The sequence below is a fragment of the Suncus etruscus genome, chromosome 9 (genome assembly GCF_024139225.1).
Source record: "Suncus etruscus isolate mSunEtr1 chromosome 9, mSunEtr1.pri.cur, whole genome shotgun sequence".
NCBI classification, from domain to species: Eukaryota; Metazoa; Chordata; class Mammalia; order Eulipotyphla; family Soricidae; genus Suncus; species Suncus etruscus.
Genome location: NC_064856.1, coordinates 12,945,002 through 12,968,173, shown reverse-complemented (window position 1 = coordinate 12,968,173; position 23,172 = coordinate 12,945,002). Strand labels below are relative to the sequence as shown.

Below are 23,172 nucleotides of genomic sequence, written 5' to 3'. Positions count from 1 at the left end.
GCTCAATACAGTGTTGGGATCCAACTGGGGCCTTGTGCCTCCCCAACATGCGCTCCTGCCCTTTCTCCTTGGGTCCTGCTTCCCTTTTAGGGTTTTACATGCTTGGTAAATTTCTACCTTCCATTCATTTTATTCTTTCGAGCTTTCTCGTCATTTTCTAAATTTCATCATAACAATGACTATGAATTTTCCATTAGTTTGTTTTCATCTAATATTCTGGGATTCAATAACTCAGAGTTATCATTTTACTTATTTGTACCATGACTTTTGATGAAAGGGGAATCTAGTCAGAGGGAGAGCTGCTTTTCAACCATCTGGAGTCCTTTTGAAGGCTTTCTGAGATACTTCCAGAAGATGGCAGTAGAGCACAATTTTCTCTCTACAGTTCACTTCTAAGGGTGGATCCCTTACATACAAAGATAAAGGAAGACAACGAATGGTGACCGAGCCATATGATGTACAACACGATGTGCCACTTAGAGACGGTGCTTCCTGCGAGGAGGTGACCAAAAGTACAGAGACGGTTCCCTTGCTTCCTGTGAGAGGATAGCAGGTGACACTTTCTTCTTGGGGATCTCTGCTTAATTTTCCTTTTTCTTTCTCCTTTCTCTCTCCAGCCACTTTGGGGATCTCAGAGAGTCATGGACCTGCAGGTGGTACATGAAAGCAATGAATATAGGTGTGAGCTTCTCCCCTTTAATGAAGGGATCCCACCTGCTCTGGATGGTGCCTCAGGGTGGTTTCTACGGCTTGTTGCTGACTTCTTTTCTCTATCTCTATCTCCAAAGAGTTCACTATTTGCACCTCCAAATGGTGGGGTTTTCAAGCCTTTGGCTTCTTCAGGGCTAGGCCACTTCTTTGTAGTTTTATATCCACAATTTTATCACCAGCTCTGCCCATTTATCTGCCAGAAATAGAATTCACATTTTGAATATTGGTACAAAATCCTAGATCCACTTTTTTTTTTTTTTTTCAAATGGGCTGCTCCCATCTGAATTTCCTTGTAACAGGGTCAGCAGGATCAGAATATAGGAAAACACTGACGTGCCAGATTCCTATCTTAGAACTCCACATCCTCTCAGGACTAACAGGAAAACAACACTGGGGGGGGGCAATCTAGACACACGAGAAATATTTCTTGAATTAGGAGCAGATATATGAGTGAGAACAGATGTCTTACTGTTCCTGCTTGCCCTGTTACCTCAGTCCCTGCTGCCTGCCCCCTTTTTTTCTTGAGATTCCTGCCTGCCTATAGCCTTCTGCTGCTGCTTCTTACATCCTCATGCTTCAAGAATTGGATTTTCATGCACTGCCTTTCATAAAGCACATACCACAAAATCATTAATTATCATCTACTTCATCTCTCACAGCAAAAACACAGGTTATCCAATAAGATATGGATAGAGATAATAAATAGGAATTGTCCAAAGAAGATATATAAACGTCTACAACCACAAGAAAAAATTTTCATTTCTGTTCAGTAACCAAAATCATTATGTGATTCTGTCACCCCACACCTATAGACTGCAGTCATTAAAAGTCAAAAGCCTGAACATGGATAATAGGAATGTTTAGTCATTGGTTGGAATGTAAAGGATGCAGCTACTTTGGAAATCAGCATGGAATGCTGCTGATTTCTTAAAACAAATATGAAAAACTCCCTTTGGATATTTTATTACACCTTTGGATTTATTTCAAAGGCAAATAACTCAGTCATTATCTCAAAGAGCAATCTGTACACACATGTTCACTGCCTTACTAAAATAAGTAAGACCTAGAAACACCCTCCTCCAGTTCTTTACAATGGAATATTATTTTGGTGTTTGCAACATGGATAAGAGCTCCAAGAATTTGACTGAGGCAATAAGACAATGACAAATATAAATGATATTTAAAGAAGACAATAATATAATGAAAAATATAAATGATATAATATATGCACGGAGTGTAAAATTTTAAACCCAGAATCAAGACCCATCTCACAAAGACTGGAGGAGACAGACAGCACTGCAAGAATGCAGGGGAGCTTTATTCCACCATGCTGGGGTCAACATCCTCCTAAGAAAATGATGACCCCAGGTGGGCTCACAGGCCCCCTTTTTATAGGAAATTTAGGGAATTCTCACCTCGGGTTAGTTGATTTTTAAAACTATAGGTTTTTAGTACGAAGTTGCATCAGACGAATGGCTAGGGTGGGCTGTAGGCTCAGTGAGAGGAAATCATGCATCTCCAGATTCAAGGTGCTGTGGTCAGTTTCTTTTAGACACAGGATATGTTTGCCTGGCCATCTGTTCATTGCTGTATTTCCTAGTATGTACTCCTATAGTCTGGTTCCAGGAAGTGGCTGTTCTTTTGGACCTAGTCTTTGTACCTTAAAACTTGAGCCTGTCATGGCTGTACTTAGGTTCACAGTAAAGCTAGGTTACAGTTAATTCTAAATCAAACTTTAAATTCTAACAAAAATATCAAATTGAGGGGCCTGAGTGATAGCACAGTGGTAGGGTGTTTGCTTTGCAAGTGGCTGATCTGTCTAGGACAGACTTTGATTTGATCCCAGTTGTTCAATATGGTCCCCTGAGCCAAGAGTAATTTCTGAGTGCATAGCCAGGACTAACCCCTGAGCATCAAGGGGTGTGGCCCAAAAAGCCAAAAAAAATCAAATTGATAGATTTGTGTTTGCTATAGAGGAAAGAGCAGATTTGTGTTTGCTCTAGAGGAAAAGGAAGTATAGGCAGTTGGAGGAAATAGGTGAAGATAATAAAGAGACCCAAATATTAGTTAAACATAAATAAGTACAAACATATCATGAACAGCATGGTTCTCATAATTATATTGAAAGGTTCTAATTTAGTAAATCTTGAAACTTTCTATTACAAGGAAAAATTACGATTATTCCAGGTAGTGATGTTAGCTAAATTTTTGTGATGTTCATTATGCAAAACATAAATGTATCAAATAATTATGTGCAGAATTTAAACTATGCTGTTAGTATTATTTTACTAAAAATGGGACAAGAAATCTTTCATTGAAGATTGTTCTTTTACTGTACACAGTTTTACATATTAAATTTATTCTGTTATAAATTGATTGTGAGAAGTAAATGAAAGCTGCTCTTTAGTCAGTAAATAATAAAATATAAAATATAAAGTTATCCAAATAAAAACAGGTTCTATATCATTGTTTCGACCTAATTTGGTCAAGTACAATCATTAGTCTCTTTCAGGTAGACAATGATAGTCTCCAAGAGTTGAGATAAGAAAATGCTGTAGGCAAGAACTTGGTCCTGAAAAAAAGAAACTGATAAATGCATGTTACCCCTTCAGTAACAATTTTGTAAACCAGTGTCTAAAAGGAAAAGAAAAGGAAGAGAGGAGTGAGAGAGAGAGAGAGAGAAAGAGAAGAAAAATGTCTGCCACAAGGCAAGGAAGAGGAGGGGAAACCTGAGGATTCTGGTGGTGAGAAATGTGACCTGGTGAGGGGATGACTGCTGTATGGCCGAAATTCAATCATGAACAACTGTGTCACTGTATCTCACAGTGATTCAATTAAAAAATTTATTTATTAAAGACATTTAAAGAAAATTCTCTTGTTATCACTAAATTTTACTCCAAAGTTAGTTATTTGATGGGAAAGAGTCATAGTCTAAAGTCTCACATGCACAAATATTAGCTTACTTAATAGTGATATTAGTAAATATTAGTATTAGTATGTTACTTATTGAACTCCTGTGAGCTCAATAAATTTGAACCTCTGTGGCATTCTCTTCTCTTTTTTAATTGAGATATCATTGTTGACAATACTATTGAAGACTACTTTATGTACTACCTATACCACACCAATTTTTCTACCAGGGTTTCAAGACATCCCCCAACCCCCACTATTATGCCAACATCTTCCCTGCCCCCTCTCTCCATTCAGTTCCCAGTTCTATTGATCAGGATTTCCAATGCTGGTTGTCTAATTCCTTTTTTTGTTTCTTTATATTTATATGAGTGGAATTATTTGATTATTTAGCTTTTATTTTCTGACACACTTCACTTAGCATGACACCCTTCAATTTTATAAATTGTAGCAGACTGCAAAATTTCATCTTTACTCATAGCTAAACATTCTGTTGTGACATTTTCAAGTATTTCTTCTTCCTCTTTCAGCCCTTCCTCCCCCTCCTTCCTCTTTCTGTCATCTTAACCATATTTTTTTAACCATCTTAACTACAGTTCAAGACTGTTCATTATATTCACATAATTATGAAATAAATCTAGGTACTTATTTCATCTTCCAAACTTTAACTCCCATTTTCTCTTTGTCCAATTACTGAAAACACTGGCTGCTTTACAAACTTTTCATGAGTCTGGATACTCAGATCATATAAATAGAATCATCTGGTAATCTGGAGGTGAGGCACACCCGGAGATGCTCAGGGATTACTTTCTGACAGTACTGGGATATCATATAGGATACTAGGTAGTAATTAGGCTAGTCTTCTATCCTTTCTGTCTTTCTTCCTGACATCCTTCATCCAAGGACATATTTGTGTAAGAGTCACAGATCATTCACACTTTCAACCAAGCATTTACACCTGCATGAAGATACTAACAAACACAAGAGTCCTCCTGTGTGGCTGATCCCAGGATGACCTCAACCACATGGAATACTGAGGATTCACATGCATTGTTTATACTTTCTCTAGGTTGTCAATTTTTCCTGAAGTATCAATATTGATTATATTTGAGGATTTTTGTTCATTTGCTTTGAACACTTCTGAGAGTAATCTCTGAGTGCAGAGCCAGAAGAATCTTACCATTGTTAACATTATATGATATTCTTTGGATGGTAACTCATAATATGAATCTAATTAGAATATTTTACATATTTATCCGATTTGCATACATATAGTTAAAAAGTTTGAAGTTGAACTTAAGAGAACAGGAATTTTCTACCCCTTACAATTTCCATCTCCCACAGACAAGAGTTTTCAACTATTTTAATGGATTTTTTTTCCTAGATTTTACTGCTGTCTCATATATCATATTGCTATACTTTTTTGACTTCTCACTCAGACCTTATTTGCTGATTCCCCAATTTGAGTGATGAGGATACATTGTTTTGTCACACCTGAAATCATACATGATCTCTGTCTACCACACTCTCACTCTCTGTAACGATAGATAACTGAATAGTGTTCACATGGTCTGGAGTGATAGTACAGAAGATAAGGTGTTTGCCTTGCAATGTACTGGATCTGGGTTTGATCCCCAGCATCCCATATAGTCCCCCAAGTTGCCCAGAACTAATTTCTGAATGCAGTGCCAGGGGTAAGCCTTGAGCATCACTGGGTCTGGCCTCAAATCTGAAAAAAAATTAGTTTTCACATAATAATTATGAGATTTATATTTAGAGTCAAATCTTGGCTTTAAGGGGCCACACTCAATGGTGCTCAGGCTCTCAGGGACCACTCCTGGGAACTCGGGGACCTTCTGGGTTTCTTTCTAGAGATCAAACCCAGGCCAGCTATATGCAAAGCAACCACCCTAACAACAGAACTATTGCACTACCACTCTGGCCTCTAGTGTTGAATCTTGTTTTATTCATTCCCAGCCTTGGCTTAGGCTAATTTTCATGTACATTTTCATCTAGCCAACTACATAGTCAGGATGCAGAAAATGACTGAAGACCATAAAGTTCTTTGTCCTTGCTCAGTGACATTAACCATGATAGCCAAAGCAGTTAGAATATTATAATCTGTTCTTTAGTTAGTTATTTTGAAAACATTTTCAAGTGGTATCATAGAGGTCATATAGAATCATATATTTTGAGAGGGACTTAACTCAATCAACCTAGTGCCTTTGAGAACCTTACAGATTAAAGCATATATACTCAACCATTCCTGTCTTTTGCTGAGTGCTATTTCATTGTATGGAAGCATCAATTTATCATTCACTTATTATTGAACATTTTGGTTGCTTTCCATTCTTTACTTTTCTTGTCTTTTCTTCTTTGTTTTTGGGCCACACCCAGCAGCACTCAGGGGTTACTCCTGGTTCTGTGCTCATAAATTACTCCTGGAAGGCTCAGAGGGCCATATGGAATGCCGAGGAGCAAACCTTGGTCAACCACCTACAAGGCAAATACCCTACCCACTGTGCTATAGCTTCGACCCCACCCCATTATTTTCTGTACAAAGAAAACAGTTATAAAATTTATACCTAAGTTTTTGTGTAGACATGTTGTTTATATCTTAGACAAATGCCTGTAAGTGTAATTTCTGGGACACAGTTCCAAGTTATCCTCTGAAAGAAGTCAGAAACTGATTCCTTCCCTGAACAAAGTCAGGTGTTTACTGGCATGTTAAAGGACCTCAATGACTGTGAATTTTCTTGGGTTGAATTTTATTGGTGTATCAATAAACTTTTAGAATGAGGATTCATTTCAGAAGAAGATTTGGTTCTATGGGAGAGTTGCCCAGATGCCAGCAAACTCTCTTTCTCTTGTCAGCTAAGTAGATCCTGGGTTGCAACTGGTATAGCATGAAACCCAAATCAGTTGCTTCTGACTTCCTGGACTTGGGAGTTTGGAACACAACTCCCAACTAGCCATAATTTATTTTTATTTTTAATTAAATCCTGTGATATTTAGATTAAAAAGTAGTTGATAGTTGAGTTTCAGTCATACAACCAGACCTAGGACTCCTGGATGCTGAATCACCATGAAGACTTCAAGATGGGGTGAGGGTTTAAGTGGAGAGAGCAAAGGCCCCAGACGAGGAGGAAGCATTATTTCTAATAGCCTGTGCAAGTCTTACTGGGAAGAACATTCATGTGTAACTTCTCATTTTTATTCCCCTTCTCCTAGACTTCTTTTTCACAATGTAGAGATAGGAACCGCCTAAGTCTAGAGCAGCCTCTTATTCTCACAGCCATTTAATCCATCAGAGATTCTTCCTCTCAAATCATGTGAAATGTGGTTTCTCTGAGCCCAGCAGTGTAGTGTTTCCCCACACTCCTGAACACTGCAGGCTCCAAAGGCCTCCAGAATGCTGGTTATTGTTTCCTCGCCCCACTCTCCTCTTCCCTACCTATTGCTGATTCTACTACTAGGACTCATAGGTGAGTAACATGTTGGGTAAAATCGTTTCCCCTCCTTCCTCCTCCTGCTTGTGGACTTATTTGTTTGAGGTAAACACCAGGCAGTGCTCAGGGATCACTCCTGGCAATATGCTAAGAAACCATAGGCAGTGCCTGGGATCAAACCTAGGCCAGCTGCATTCAAGGCAATTGCCTTACCTGCTGTGTTGTCTCTCCAATTCCTCCCTATGAATTCAAAGGAATTTCAGGTAAACAGTGTGCACCACCATAAGAAGGTCGAGAGCTGGACATTATCTGAGAGCAAGAAGCAGGGATCCAAGCAGCCATTGTTACCAGGGATGTCAAACAGTGTTTCAAGCAGCAGTTATGGATCAGCTCCTCTGAGCCTCACCACATACCTGCTGTAGCTACTTCCATCTCCTCTGATTTGCAGATGGAAAAAATGAAGCAACAGAATAATCTTCCCAAGATTTCTGATGAATCAGAAGAGAAGTTGAAATTATCTTCCAGGGTGAATAACTCCAGAGGGTTTTTTGTTTGCTTGTTTTTGTTTTGTTTTGTTTTGTTTTGTTTTGGGTCACATTCTGGCGCAGTCAGTGGTTACTCCTGGCTCTATGCTCAGAAATCGCTCCTGGCAGGCTAAGGGGACCATATGGGATGCCAGGGTTTGAACCACCAACCTTCTGCATGGAAGGCAAACGCCTTACCTCCATGCTATCTTTCTGGCCCCCAGAGGGTTTATTTTTTTAACCATGATGTGTTCTTTGGCTTCTCAGTGGAGGTTCAGTATAGAAAAATTTGGTAATGTAGAGAATTAAACAAAATAAGTCATCAAACATCATACTTCTTGGAAATATCTAAGCTTCACTTCTTTGAGTGCTTATAAACTTCTATAATGTATAAGTATTAGATGATTCATATATGCCAGATTTTTCACTAAGCATTTAATTTTTCTATAATTTCACTGCATTCTCAAAACATACTAACATGTTAGTCTGTACTGAATGTTTATTTGTGAATACATGTACTTAAGCATGTACATGTCTGAGCAGGAATTAGAAGTATAATAAACATACAGACATGCAGGATTTTTAGAAAGGATTTCTCATTCTTTTCAAAGCCTTTCCCTAGACTACATGAAATGTAAAATTTTGAGTGTTTATTTTTCAAAATCTCTGTGCCTCATTTTCTCCTTTTCTATATCTAAACTTCCCCTTCTGGTTTGGAAAACTGAGTAAAATTTTTGTGCATCAGTATCTTGGGGTCCCTTTTCCATGTTGGATGAGGAGAAGAGGGAGGATAGGAGGATATATGATTCAAAGACTCTGCCTAAAGGATCTGTATTTGAAGTTATACTCATATATCCATCCACATTTATTTCTATATCTTTGTCTATATCATCTAAAGTCAGTTCAACACTCAGGGAATCCAATGAGTGGCACACAACACGTGCCTGTCAAATGCATCTATCATCTGTGATCTTTGCTCCAAGATACTCTCATCACCACTACATTAATAAGACAATGGAAGCACAGAGGAATTAAAGTCCCTCAATCCAAATCAAAGAGCTGTGATTGAACCAAGTGGCCTGATTCTAGAGCTCATGATTTATTCTTCACTATTTTTATTATTGTTGCCCAACTTCCATGCTGTGAGGTTTCTGGAGCTTCTGTCAATGGCTGTGGGGAAGGCTGGCGTAGAGAAAACTACCTTAATTTTCTTCTTCTGGCCTCCTCTGATTCCTGCATATATTATAATTTGCTTTGGCTTTGTAGAAAGCCATCTACACGAGAAATTCAGACTTAAATTCCACAGAAAACGTCAACTTGAAACTACATATTATGTTTCAAGTGTTTCAAGGAGGTGCCACATTGGGCAATTTACAAATTGACAAATCTTTTTTTTTAATTTTTTATTTTTAATTATGAGAACAAAGATGCAAAGAAAGAGGACAAGGTAAAGTTACAGTGGAAGAATAATCACCCATAAACAGAATTCTCAGAAGAAGTCCCCTTGCTGATATCTTAACTTTGAACTTTCAGCCAAACAACATTAAGATAAATAAAACAGAACCCATGTACAATTACTTTGTACCTCAAGTCCCCAGATTGTAATACATTATAATATTTCTTAGCACCACACAAAGCAATCTAAAGCCATAAACTTATGTAACTCCTTAAACATTAAAGGCATAGTATTTTTTTTACATTTCCATGCACATGCATATTAGTTTAAGTTAACCTAAAAAGTTTAAGTGGGTTTTTTTTTAAGGATTAGAGTCAAAGGAGCACAGTAAAAACGGTGTTAGAGTGGCAATTATCGTTTGCATAGGCCCACCAAAATATGAGGGGCATGGAAAGGAAAAGCCTTGGCCTAAATACAAGGAGACCCTACCCCTAAAGTTTCCTGGCATAAGACCAACTCTAGGCTCCAGGCAAGATAGTTTGTCCAATCCAAGATATTGTCTGTAGTGCCAACACACTTTTATTTTTCACACAGTCTCTGTTGTTGGTATCTGTTGTGTATGTAAACATTTTATGGGATTATTATGTTACTGACCCTACCCTGATCGGTGATTGTGCCCTACCCTAGGGTGTGACCTGGCATTCTGCCCCCACCCTAGGGTGGTACCTGATTCTGCTTCCACCATTGGGTGGTACCTGATCCCATCATTGGGTGGTACCTGATTCTGGGGAATAAAAACAAGGGTCTGTGGAAGGTGAGGGGCTTTTGGCTGAAATTTTGGACTTCAGTCTTGTCCACCGAATAAAGCTAATATTTCTACAAGCCTGACTGCGAGCTGTTTACCTGCCGCTTCATCTCAGAACCGCCTGCTGAACAGGGTGGCAGACGCATGCTCCGAGCTGGAAGGGAAAGACCTCAACCTCCATCCCTCCATCAGTCAACCTCTTCAGGGGCTGACTTGCAACAGGTATCATGTTTCTGTATAAAGATCCTGGAATCTGCATATCCTACATTGAAGTCAGGATGTGGAGCGTCCTCTAGTTTCACCTCACAATTAAAGGGCAATGCAGAGAGCACTGACAAATTGACAAATCTTAAAAAATATTTCTTTGGATAACTGTAGGACTTGCTATGCCTCAGGGAATAGCAGAAACAAAGTAGTTTTCTTCTTGAGCCTTATATTTTCATGAGTAAATGATATTAATACACATAAGGAATAAGAGGACAGTAGAGCTAGCATGGAAGTAAGGCATTTGCTGTGCATGCAGAAAGATGGTAGTTTGAATCCCGACATCCCATATGGTCCCTCGAGCCTGCCAGGAGCAATTTCTGAGCCTAGAGCTAGGAGTAACTCCTGAGTGCTGTCGAGTGTGACCCCCCAAAACAAACAAACAAACAAAAAGAAATAGTCATTTAGAACATGCAAGTGCTATGAAACAAATTGGGATAATACTGAATAAGAGAATTGGATATTTCATAAGATGGAATATTTGGAGTGAACATCACTGAAAGGGACGTTTGAGCAGAAACTTTAAAAAGGGGATGGATAAACCATATGGACTTCTTGAGGAAGAAATAGCATTTCTGGCAGGAGGCAAAGTAGCATGTAGACAGACCCTGAGAAGAGGCTGTACAGTATGCTCAAATATTTGGATTACTGCTTTGAGTGAAATGGCATTTTAGTACATTCATAGTGTGGTGAAATCATCAGCATCACACATTTCTAGAACTTTACAATATCCTTATTGTGCACCCCAAATAACTTCCCATTCCTTAACTGTACCCCAGCTCCAAGTTACATTTTCCTCTATGTATTTGTTCATTGTAAGTATAGTCTATATGCAGGAAATTTTTCTCCTTTTGCATTTGATTTATTTCATTATTTTTGTATGTTTTGAGGCTTCAATGGTGGTGTTTAGGGCTTCTTCCTCACTCTGTGCTCAGGGATCATTGATGGCAGGCTCAGAGGACTATATGGGATGCTGGGGATTGAACCCAGTTGCCCAGGTGCAAGACAAGTGCCCTACCCACTACACTATCTCTCTGGATCCCTGCCTCTTGTTAATTTTAATCAACATAGTATTTTAAGGTTCATTTGTGCTATCGGTTGGATCAAACTTTGTTAACTATTTGGAATGAATAATTTTTATGTGCCACATTTTTAATCCACTCATTGTTGGCAACATATCATATTGACTTAAGGCAATACATTTTTTGGTTATTAAGACACAGCAATATTTATTGTTCATGTAACATAAAATATAAAATTCAGGAACCTGAAACAATGTTTAGCTTCCTATAAAGCTCCATGTGTGTGTTTTTGTGTGTGTGTGCATGTGTGTGCATGTGTGTTGGGATTTGCACCTTCCTCACAGTAATCAGGCTGAGGAGCAGATACCACCATAAGCATCATCTGTGGAAGAGGAGAGTGGGTTTACTGAGGTAAAATCAATTTCAAATGTTACTGAAATCAATAAAATCTCATTGTCACTCTCATCTCTTCAGCTCACACCCAATGGTCAGAACAGTTTCATGGTTCCTCACAGTGCAAAGAAGAGATAGTACAACACTCTATGAAGCCAGACAATGGAAGAGCAGGAGTATTGATTCAAGCCAAACATTCCAGGGAAAGCTGTAGCAGGCACTACACCACTCTCTCTGCCATGTCCTTAACTTCCTTGTGACTCACTTTCCTCATCTGCATCACACATTATGGAGATTCATGGTGAGGGAAATGTATGATGATTCTAACAATACCCTGAGTTCCAATCTAACATACTTGATACTCAGTCACTGGTGTTGGTTGTTGACAGACAAACACTTGGGAAAAGCTATAGGCTGACAAGGATGACTGAAGATCTGTTTGTGTTTCCCTCAGGAACAATGTGTCAGGAGCTTCAGGTGCTCCAGCCTGAGAAGTCAATGACATTTACAGCAGGAGAGACGGCCACTCTGCACTGCACTGTGACATCTTTGATCCCAGTGGGGCCTGTCAAATGGATCAGGAAGACTGAGGAAAGTAGGGAATTAATCTACAATTTCCAAGAAGGCCACTTTCCTAGAGTTACAAGTGCTTCAGATGTCACAAGGAAAAACAGTACGGACTTTACCATTCACATCCATGACATCAAACTAGCAGATGCCGGCACCTACTTCTGTATGAAGTTCCAGAATAGGATTCCTTTCGACATGGTGCTAAAGTCTGGACCAGGCACTCTAGTCACTGTGAGAGGTGGGTAGTGGGAAGAATCTTTTGTCCTGGAGGGTGATCACTGAATGGGCCAGTCAGTCAGAATGAGAGCTGCAATAAAGGACAGCTGTGGCGCTGGTCCTGGTCCGCATGGTTGTTTCACAGTCTACTTCAGCTCCTCAGCAGATAAAGGAAGGAGGCTGCTTTACTCAAAGCCCCTGGTGGGTCAGGGGCAAATCCTGGGGCCCTTTGCTCTGATCTTCAGCCCTGGCATGTCAGCAGCCCTTTGGCAACAGGGATGTGGGAGCTAAGGTGACTTGCACAGCTATTTGCAGGACCTCACCCATGCAGAAGGTTTTCCCACCCTGTGGGGTGTCTCCTATTTCCTCAATGTCTGCAGAGCAGCCAGGCATATACCTCTCTGCCCTGCGTTGGGTGGTAAAAACAGCTACTAACCCAGGCAAAGGCTCTTCTTTGACTTCCCACTGTTGGCCTCACAGGGAGGTTGGAGGGGAGAAAGTGCACTTTTTTATTTCATCATCAAGAATAGTTTTCAGAATCATTATGGAGAGAAATCCAGACACTCTGTTTAATCAAACGATGTTGGATGGAGGCATCAAGAGTTGGAGATTTTAGTGTCCTCCTATACAGAAATTCTTCCTGGGCTTCAGGGACAGATTTAAAATCCCCAAAGGCTCTTATCAGAGCCGGGGAGTCTCAGAATGTCTCTCCTCTGGGAACAGATTTCATGTGGTGACTGGGGAATTCTCCGGTTCAGAAGCAAAATGAATCAATTTGGGTTTTCTTCCTGAAGCCTGATAAGCAGTATAGGATGGATCTGGAACTCCTCCTGCTGAACCCCAGAGAGGCTGAGAGCAGACAGGACCTGCTCTGAACCTATGGCCAGAGTGAGAGGATTGTCCTACAACCACAGGTGACTTCAGGTCATGCTTCTTCTTGTCCTGATATTAAACACATTCATGGGAAGAGCCTGGAGATACTCACACCAAAAACCATTGACAACAAACCACCAATGCCACGAAACCTTGCATTAGTTTCTCAAAGATCACCATGTGGACCTGCCCAGCCCCTAATGGCATCCTTCATGCTCTGTGTGGCTGTGACCAGTTATAGTCTTCCATTAGTGACACACTGGCGACCATTATTGACATAGTGACATTTCCTCATGATCTCCATTAATAGAAACACAAATACCTATGTCTCACTTTTCAGAGGAGGAACTGTGATTTCCAAGCCACCCCTCTGGGTAGACACTGGGTTCATTACTGGTTTTCTCTGAGATGCTTTCTCCAATGCACTCACAGCTGTAAATGCCTCATTTGATGTTGGGGGATTTGGGGGTAGCTGCTAAAAAGAGAGAAATCTCAAGAGATCCTCCGACTCTGCATTCCTGGGCCAAATTCAAGGACTTCTGTGGGAAGTAAAGAAGGTCCTGAAGTCAGCCTGGATCCTTGTCTTCCTCCCCTGACGCAGTACAGTTGAGGGTCCCTTGCAGTGATGACAGTGTCACCCTACATGTCCAGGGTAGGATCAATATACCCTATGTGGCAGTGCTTGTTCTTGGTGCTCCTTGTGCTGACTGTGTCCAAACATTCCTTTTGTACCCAGACTTCCCCCCCACCCTGAATTCTCAGGCCCCTTGGTGAGTGCCCTGCCTAGGCACATCATGAGCATCATTTGCAAGTCCCAAGGCTTCTCCTCCAGAAACATCAGCCTGACATGGTTCAAAAATGGGAATGTGCTCTCAGCCTCCCAGACCAGAGTGGACCCCAAAGGGGACAGTTTCTCCTATAGCATCTCCCTCAAAAACTCTACTTTGTGCCAGACACTGTGCTAGTGATTCTATTCACTGAGCCACATCTAGTGATGCTCAGGAGTTTTCCTTGCTTTGCACTTGAATCATTCCTCTGGTTCATGGGGACTCTAAAGGATGTTGGAGAATTAACCTAGGCCAGCTCCAGGCAAGGCAAGAGCTCTACCCACTGTACTATCTCTCTGGCCACAGTGTAAAGAGCACTCACAGAGTTCTAGCTCCTAGATAATGCTTAGCTTTACATACCTAGTGCTGTTGGGGTGAATTCTTGCTGTGGTGGGAGCTAAGTGTTGGAGTCCCACCCCTGTGATCTGCCTGTTCCCCAAGATCAGAGGTTCTGCCCTGTGTTTTTCAGTTCCACCTATCCTGGAGATTTCTGAATTTCCCGAAATGGGGAACCAGTTGAACATCACTTGCCAGGCGAAAAAGTTCTACCCCCGTAACCTACAGGTAACCTGGCTGGAGAACGGAAATGTGTCCCGAACAGAAACCACCTCTCTCCTCTTAGAGAACAAGGATAGAACCTTTAATCGGACCAGCTGGCTCCTGGTGAACTCCTCTGCCCAACAGGAGAATGTGGCATTCACCTGCCAGGTGGAGCATGATGGACAGCCAGCGCTCACCAAATCCCACACCCTAGGAATTTCTGTACCCCAGAAGGACCAGGACTCTGAGGAACAACCTGGTAAGAGTGCAAATCTACTGACTTAGATCTTAACTTTTAACTTCCTTTTCATATTAAATATTGTAATTCGTGCTTATTATAGAGTAATTTATAAGCCTGTAATATAAACATAACATGAGCTCCTCTGCATTGATATTTATTATAAGAGGAATGACTAAGACATAAATATAACTTAAGAAATAGAGTGGGGAACTGGAGCAATAGTATAGTGGGTAAGGCACTTCCCTTACATGCAGCCAACCAAGATTCAGTTCCTGGAACCCTATATTCCCCAGAGCACTGCCAGGAATAATTTCTGAGTGCAGAGCTGGAGTAATACCTGAGCACCGCTGGATATGGCCCCAAACCGAAATCCAAACAAACGAATTAAGTGCTTAGAGAGGAGGTCATCCTTCTGAGATTCAGTCTCCCACTTTCTTTTGATTACAGAGATTCCCTTTACCTTCCAAGCCTTTACCTATCCAGCCTCCTGTGCCTTTACCTTGTGGAGACTCCATTCCACCTCAGACTTTCCTTTATCAATTCTTTTCCCCTGTCATCATTCAGATGACTTATACAATTTTGTGCAGACAGTGCAGAAAGGTCAGTTGACTGAGTTAGTAACCACAGTTTCTACATGTAATATGTTCTCTTTTATGCTAAGCATTTCTCAAAGACTTGCAACATCTGTTTGTGTGAACAAACATATTCTCTCATGTAATACCAGGCAAGCCAAATTAGGTTTGCAGAAGATTTTACTAAAAAAAAACTTTCAAAGACCTAATGTCATTCCATTATGCCTTCTGATATTCTCAATCTGCTGGTCAGAAAAATGAGCAAGTTCCCTTAAAAGAAGATCCACATAGAAGTTGCTTGAATGTGTCCACAGAATCACAGTACTGTGTGTACATCCAGCTGAAAATGGAGCCAATGATTATGTTGCCCTATTGTTAAAATCATTGGTTTTCCTGTAAACCTAGCACAACTATACCCTTAATTAAAAACAACTAGGTTTTGTCCACTCAAATTGTATTGGTTCATCTATAAATACTTAGTAGGACTTTCTGTGAAACCCTCTGCCCTCGATTATTTAGGAATGAATTTCACAACATGAACTCATTTGCTTTTACTTTAGAAATCTCTCATATTAAAATTCACCATCACTCTACTTTTGAGATCTGTGCTCAAGCATCCTATGACCTGAGAGGTTGGAATTGCCTTGGTCTAAAAGACAGAGTTTGAGGAACATTCAACTGGACCACAGTGATAGACTTACCTTGATGGAATCTTACAAACCATAGACACTTCCTGAATATCTGAGTCTGTTTCTATTAGAATATAATGATGACCACAACTATTACTACTATCACTGCTAATAATAATAATAATAATAATAATAATAATAATATATTCCCTATAGGACAGTGGGGCCAAGTCAGTTAACCAGGCTCCGCTGAGGTGTCACATTCTCTTTAACACTTATTCCAAGGCATACAACCCTCCTCCCTGAGAAGGTGTTATGAGAAAATGAGGATCTATTTGACAATAATTTTTTCCCAATTCTAAATCAGGGTAACAGTAGATTCAAAAGCTTCAGAGTGTTGAGACTAGGAAATTTCAGCAGAGTAATTAGAGGTTCCTGGGAATGGACTTCTGTGCATTGATGTCTAATGTCTCCTCCTGTCCCTTGAATTCCAGACTCAAGGTCATCTACTCCGTTCCTCACACTTCTCCTAAGCCTTCTCCTAGGCACAAAGGTGTTGATGGTGATCTCTGCCTCTGCCATGTACATCAGCAGAAAATAGAGACATGACTGTAAGTTTTGGACTGTGAAAACCAGGTGAAGGCCTGTCTCTGAAGGAGCAAGGAGTAGCAGGAATAAAAAATACAATCCTAAATTGTATGGAACTACAAAACATTTGAATAACTAAGATAATCTTGAGAAAGAAGAGCTCAGTTGAAGGAATTCTTCTTTTTTAAATTTCACATTATATTACAAAAACTTTAGTAAAATTTTTTTACTGGCATATGAACAGTGTCAAAATTATGGAAAAGATGGCAAACACTTCCATGAATCTTCAAATAGTTTACAACATAGCTATCAAAAACATACACAATAGGGAAAGAATAGTCCTTTAAAATATTTATTGGAAAAGGCTTTTTGACACATGTCAAAGAATAAAAATGAGGGGCCAGAGAGATAGCAAAGAGGAAGGAAGTCTGCCTTGCGTGCAGAAGGACAATGATTCGAATTCCAGCATCCCATATGGTCCCCTGAGCCTGCCAGGAGCAATTTCTGAGTGCAGAGCCAGAAGTAACCCCTGAGTGCTGCTGGGTGTGACCCAAAAAACAAAACAAAACAAAAGACTAAAAATGAATATCACTCATATACCAGATGGAGCCAAAAATGTAAAACTCCCAGGGAAAAATAAAGAAGTTCTTTGTCACTAATTTTGATATAAACTTTTGAGACTAGACCAAAGCAAAGATAACAAAAACAAAAATTGATAGACCACAGTTAACTGCAAAGCTTCTATTCAGTAGAGAAAACTATCAACAAAATGATGGTAGCTCTTATTCTGCAACCCACATAAGGCGAGAAAATATTTGCATATGATAAAATGATATATTTATCATATCTTTGATAAGATAATAATGGAAACAAACATGAAGACATCATGCAATAATTTTATATATTTTTATTGTAACACTGTGATTCTCCAAGTTGCTCATAATAAAGCTGTTTCAAGCATTAAATAGAACTCATGAAACTTAATAACATACACACACTAACAAACATAAAGTATTGTGAAGAGGATCTGAAAAGAAATTTTCTTCCCCAAGAAGGCATACATACAAATGACCAACAATTGCAAGGAAAGTTGCTCAAAGAGACTACTCAAAAGGAAAATACAAATTAAAACCATAATGAGAGGGCCCGGAGAGATAGCACAGCGGTGTTTGCCTTGCAAGCAGCCGATCCAGGACCAAAGGTGGTTGGTTCAAATCCCTGTGTCCCATATGGTCCCCGTGCCTGCCAGAAGCTATTTCTGAGCAGATAGCCAGGAGTAACCCCTGAGCACCGCCGGGTGTGCCCCCCCCCCAAAAAAAACAAAACAAAACAAAAAGAAAAACCATAATGAGAGATTACCTAACAGGTTTAATGACTTACCAAAAAGTCAAGAGATCCAACTTATTGATGAGAAAGTAGAGAAAAGAAATTATCTTTGAACTTAAATGGAAATATAGATTGGTGAAATCTCTGAGAAATAAAGTAGAACAGTGCCTCAAAAATTGAAAATCACTTCCATATTACATGGCAATTCAATTTCAGAATCTCTAGCCAAGGGAACCAAAATCACACCTTGAAAACTATCTGTACCTCTCTCTTGCCCACTGCAGCATTATTTGCAATAATTAAGGCTTTGGAGCAAACTAAATGTTAAATATTTATACATATACAACATATATGATTAAATTTTATTCATTTATAAGAAGGACATTCTGCCATTTGCAATAGTAAGAGACAAATAAATGAGTCAAAGACAAATCTGTAAAATTTATTTGTATTGAGAAAACATTTTATGTGAGGTTGGTGGTTTCCATAAATGAGATAGATGGGATAGACAGCTGGAGGAAATAGGTGAAAATAGTTGAAAATGTAAATTCCTCTTGTTTTAGGTTCTATTGAGGTAGAACTTAATAGATATTATGCAAATAATTTCTATTAAAGTGGTGTACAAGATGGTAACTATAGGTAACAATACACTATATATAATGAACATTGCTTAGAGAGCATATCTTAACATTTCTTTTCTTAAGAAAAAGATTGTGAGGATAAATTAATATATGCCAGTCAAATTTATAGTTAGTTATAGTTAGTTATTTTTCTAATATACACATATATCAAATCATTTCTTGAGCATATTACTACAATGTTAGAAATCAATTCTATCTAGTAAAACTGGAAATATTAATTTTATTTAATTTAAGGGATTGTTCTTTATTATATCTTTATCTTTTTGTAAAATAATCAAATAATATCTTCTTTTAGTATGTAATTAATAAACTATAAATGGACCAAAATAAAAATTATGAAACAACCTAAATGTACAAGAACAGATGACTGGTTAAAATTAAAAAAAAAAATCTATGGTATATATACACAAAATATACACTGCTAGGTGTAACAAAAGATTAATTGCAGTTTGCATGCACTGGAAAGTATCTTGCTGAGTAAATGAACTAGGAGGAGACAGATACAGTATGATCTCTCACATATGTTACATATAAAAACCAACACCATATTGTCAAAAGCAACAGAATATAAAAACTAGCCTGAATAACGAAGCTTATAAGGGTCATGAGACTTTATCTGTGGGTGGGGGGGTGGTTAGTTTTGAGAAATGCACACTATGGTGGAGAGTCTGGTCTTGGGGTGCTGTACACATAAAACACTACCGTTCACAATACTGTAAAGTTGTCAAGTCACAGAGGCTAAAATAACATTTAGAAAATAATAAACAATGCTATGATAGAAGAAGTTAGTGGAAGACATAATTATCTTGGGAAAGGTTTGGAAATAGCATGAGAAAAATGTATACAAACAGAAATGAAGGAGCCAAAAGTGATAGCAACTAAGCTAAAAATATGGAGAGGACTTGCATGGAATAGAAGCTGAAACTCTAATCAGTAAACATGAGACAAAGATGTAGGATTATATTAACAAAAGAAAGACAAAAAAGTTTAAGAAACAGAGACATGCATTAAAATGAATAGTATGTACATTATAGAAATTTCAGAAGGATAGACATGAGAAGGAAAAAATGTTTGGTGGAACTCCTCTCCAACATAGTACAGAAATACTTGCTATAGCGATTAGGCAAGAAAAAGATATCAAGAGGAGAGGAAGAAGTCAAGCTCTCACTGTTTGCAGATGACATGATACTCTACTTAGAAAACCCTAAAGACTACCAAAAAGCTTCTAGAAACAATAGATTCATATAGAAAGGTGGCAGGCTACAAAATTAACACAAAGAAATCAATGGCCTTTTTATACACCAATAATGATAGGGAAGAGATGGACATTAAGAAGGCAATCCCATTCACATTAGTGCCACACAAACTCAAACATCTTGGAGTCAACTTGACCAAAGATGTGAAGGACCTATACAAAGAAAACTAGAAAGCCCTGCTCCAAGAAATAAGAGAGGACACGCAGAAATGGAAACACATACCCTACACATGGATTGGTAGGATTAACATAATTAAAATGGCAATACTCCCCAAAGCATTATACAGATTTAATGCAATCACTCTAAAGATACCTGTGACATTCTTCAAAGAAGTGGATCAAACACTTTTGAAATTCATTTGGAACGATAAACACCCTCAAATAGCCAAAGCACTCCTAGGGAAAAGGAATAGGGGAGGCATTACTTTCCAACTTTAAACTGTACTACAAAGCAATAGTTATCAAAACAGCATGGTATTGGAATAAAGACAGACCCTCAGATCAGTGGAATAGGCTTGAGTAGTCAGAGAATGTTCTCCAGACATACAACCACCTAATTTTGAAAAAGGAGCAAGAAACCCTAAGTGGAGCAGGGAAAGCCTCTTCAACAAGTGGTGTTGGCAGAACTGGTTAGCCACTTGCAAGAAAGCAAACATAGATCCCCAGCTAACATAATGTATGAAGGTAAAATCCAAATGGATTAAAGACCTCGATATCAGACCTGATACCATAAGGTATATAGAACAACACGTAGGTAAAACACTCCATGACATTGAGAATAAAGGCATCTTCAATGAGGAAACTGCACTTTCCAAACAAGTGAAAGCAGAAATAAACAGACGGAATACATTAAGCTGAGAAGCTTCTGCACCTCAAAAGAAATAGTGCCCAGGATACAAGAGCCACCCATCAAGTGGGAGAAACTTTTCACCCAATACCTATCAGATAATGGGCTAATATCCAAAATATACAGGGCACTGACAGAACTTTACAAGAAAAAAACATCTAATCCTATCAAAAAATGGGGAGAAGCAATGGACAGACACTTTGATAAAAAAGAAATGCAAATGGTCAAAAGGCACATGAAAAAATGCTCCTCATCATAATAATCAGGGAGATGCAAATCAAAACAACTATGAGATACCATCTCACACCACAGAAATAGGCACACATCACAAAGAATGAGAACAATAAGTGCTGGTGGGGATGTGGAGAGAAAGGAACTCTTATCCACTGCTAATGGAAATGCCATCTAGTCCAACCTCTATGGAAAGCGATATGGAGATTCCTCCAAAATCTGGAAATCAAGCTCCCATTCAATCCAGCTATACCACTCCTAGGGATATACCCTAGGAACACAAGAATACAATACAAAAATGCCTTCCTCACACTTATATTCATTGCAGTTCTATTTACAATAGCCAGACTCTGGAAACAACCAAGATGCCCTTCAACAGATGAATGGCTAAAGAATCTGGTACATATACACAATGAAGTATTATGCAGCTGTCAGTAGAGATGAAGTCATGAAATTTTCCTATACATGAATGTACCTGGAATCTATTATGCTGAGAGAAGTAAGTCAGAGGGAGAGAGATAGACACAGAATAGTCTCACTCATCTATGGGTTTTAAGAAAAATAAAAGACATTTTTGCAACAATCCTCAGAGAGCAAGAGAGGAGGGCTGGAAGTTCCAGCTCACTTCATGAAGCTCACCACAAAGAGTGGTGAGTGCAGTTAGAGAAATAACTACACTGAGAACTATCATAACCATGTAAATGAATGAGGGAAATGGAAAGCCTGTCTAGAGTACAGATAGGGGTGGGGTGGGTGGAGGGAGATTTGGGACATTGATCCTAGGAATGTTGCACTGGTGAAGGGGGGTGTTCTTTACATGACTGAAACCTAACCACAATCATGTTTGTAATTAAGGTGTTTAAATAAAGATATTGTTTAAAAAATGTTTGGTGGAATAAAGAAAACAAAACAAAACAAAAAAATTGAGAACTTCCCAATATGAGTAGGGTGATATTTACTCTGATCCAGGAGCCCAAGAAATTCAAACAAGATAAACCCAATCAGAAGAATGCCAAAATACTTTGTAATCCAAATTGCAAGAACGAGAGAGAGAGAGAGAGAGAGAGAGAGAGAGAGAGAGAGAGAGAGAGAGAGAGAGAGAGAGACTCCTAAAAGAAGTAAGAAGGAAGCAAAGCCTTACTTTGGGAATCTCCCAAAGACTAATATGAGAAATTTCCAATGGGGGACCAGAATGAAAGTATAGCATCTAGGGCACTTGCCTTGCAAGTGTCTGACCCAGATTCAATCCCCAACATTCCATATGGTCCCCCCAGCACCACTAGGAGTAATTCTTGAGCGCAAAACCAGGAATCAGGAATAACCTGAACATCACTGGATGTGTCCTCCAAAAAAATAAAAACTGAAACTTTTGAGATTGAAGAGAATGATGTGATATATCCACTTTGAAATAAAAATGAAAATGAATAAATAAAAACTTAGAACCAAAAGGAATACTTTACCTGCTACATTATCAGTGGTAAAAAAAATATTTTGAATAAAAACACCTGAAGATATTTACTGTCTTTAATGTACCTTTGCAAGTAATACTACTTCTATAAAAGGTTTGGAGACTCCATTTGGAAGCATGAAGATATATAAAATGTGATGAAAAGATGAAGAGAAATTATGAGCACTCTCAGGACAAACTTAAAAGACTTATTTGTTTTTGTTTTTTTTTATGAACAAACTAGGAAAATCAAGTTTACTTTAAAAACCAAAGGTGTTTTCTTTTTGGTTTAATTATTTATTTTACAGGTTTTTTTCTTTTTTTTTTAATTATTTTTTATCATAATGGCTTACATATCTTTCACAGTAGTATTTTAGGTACATATCAACATTGAATCAGGGAAATACCCATCACCAAATTTGTCCTCCCCCCATCCCAGTTCCCCTTCTGCAACCCATATACCCCAAAATTATCCCCCAGACTGCTAGAATAGGTGGTCCCCTCTTTGTCCTGCTCACTATTAGTGATCATATATCTGTTTGGTCCTGGTACCCTCCCCGGTCTCCCCCTCTATTTAAGAAGTGGAGCTAGATAAATCGAGTTTTGTTTGGCTTTGTTTGAAGGAAAGAAAATCAATAGATTGGGGTACAAAATAAGAGAAAAAAAAAGAAGTCAAATATGCTGAAAATAGGTGGAGTCCTTCCAGAGGATTTCAACCTCTGTTTGAGAGAGGATGTGAAAAAGGCAATTGAAACACCACCACACTACAGAAAGAAGTATCAAATTAAATATCCAGTGAGCTCCACAGCAATAAAGACAAGTACCACACAACAGTCTCGGTTCTGAAATCAACTCATGCCAGAGTGCAAAAAAAAAAAGAGAGAAAGATAAGATA

The 23,172-nt window shown here is 38.9% G+C and overlaps 1 protein-coding gene across 1 annotated transcript; it reads left to right on the top strand.

Annotated features, from left to right (window-relative positions):
* Positions 1-436: 436 nt before the first annotated feature.
* On the top strand, positions 437-14,098 carry LOC126017576 (signal-regulatory protein beta-1-like). The gene is made up of 5 exons (XM_049779511.1): positions 437-538; positions 7,519-7,596; positions 8,861-8,948; positions 11,929-12,286; positions 13,870-14,098. The coding sequence occupies exons 1-5, from the start codon at positions 437-439 to the stop codon at positions 14,096-14,098; spliced, it is 855 nt and encodes a 284-aa protein (XP_049635468.1).
* Positions 14,099-23,172: the final 9,074 nt, after the last annotated feature.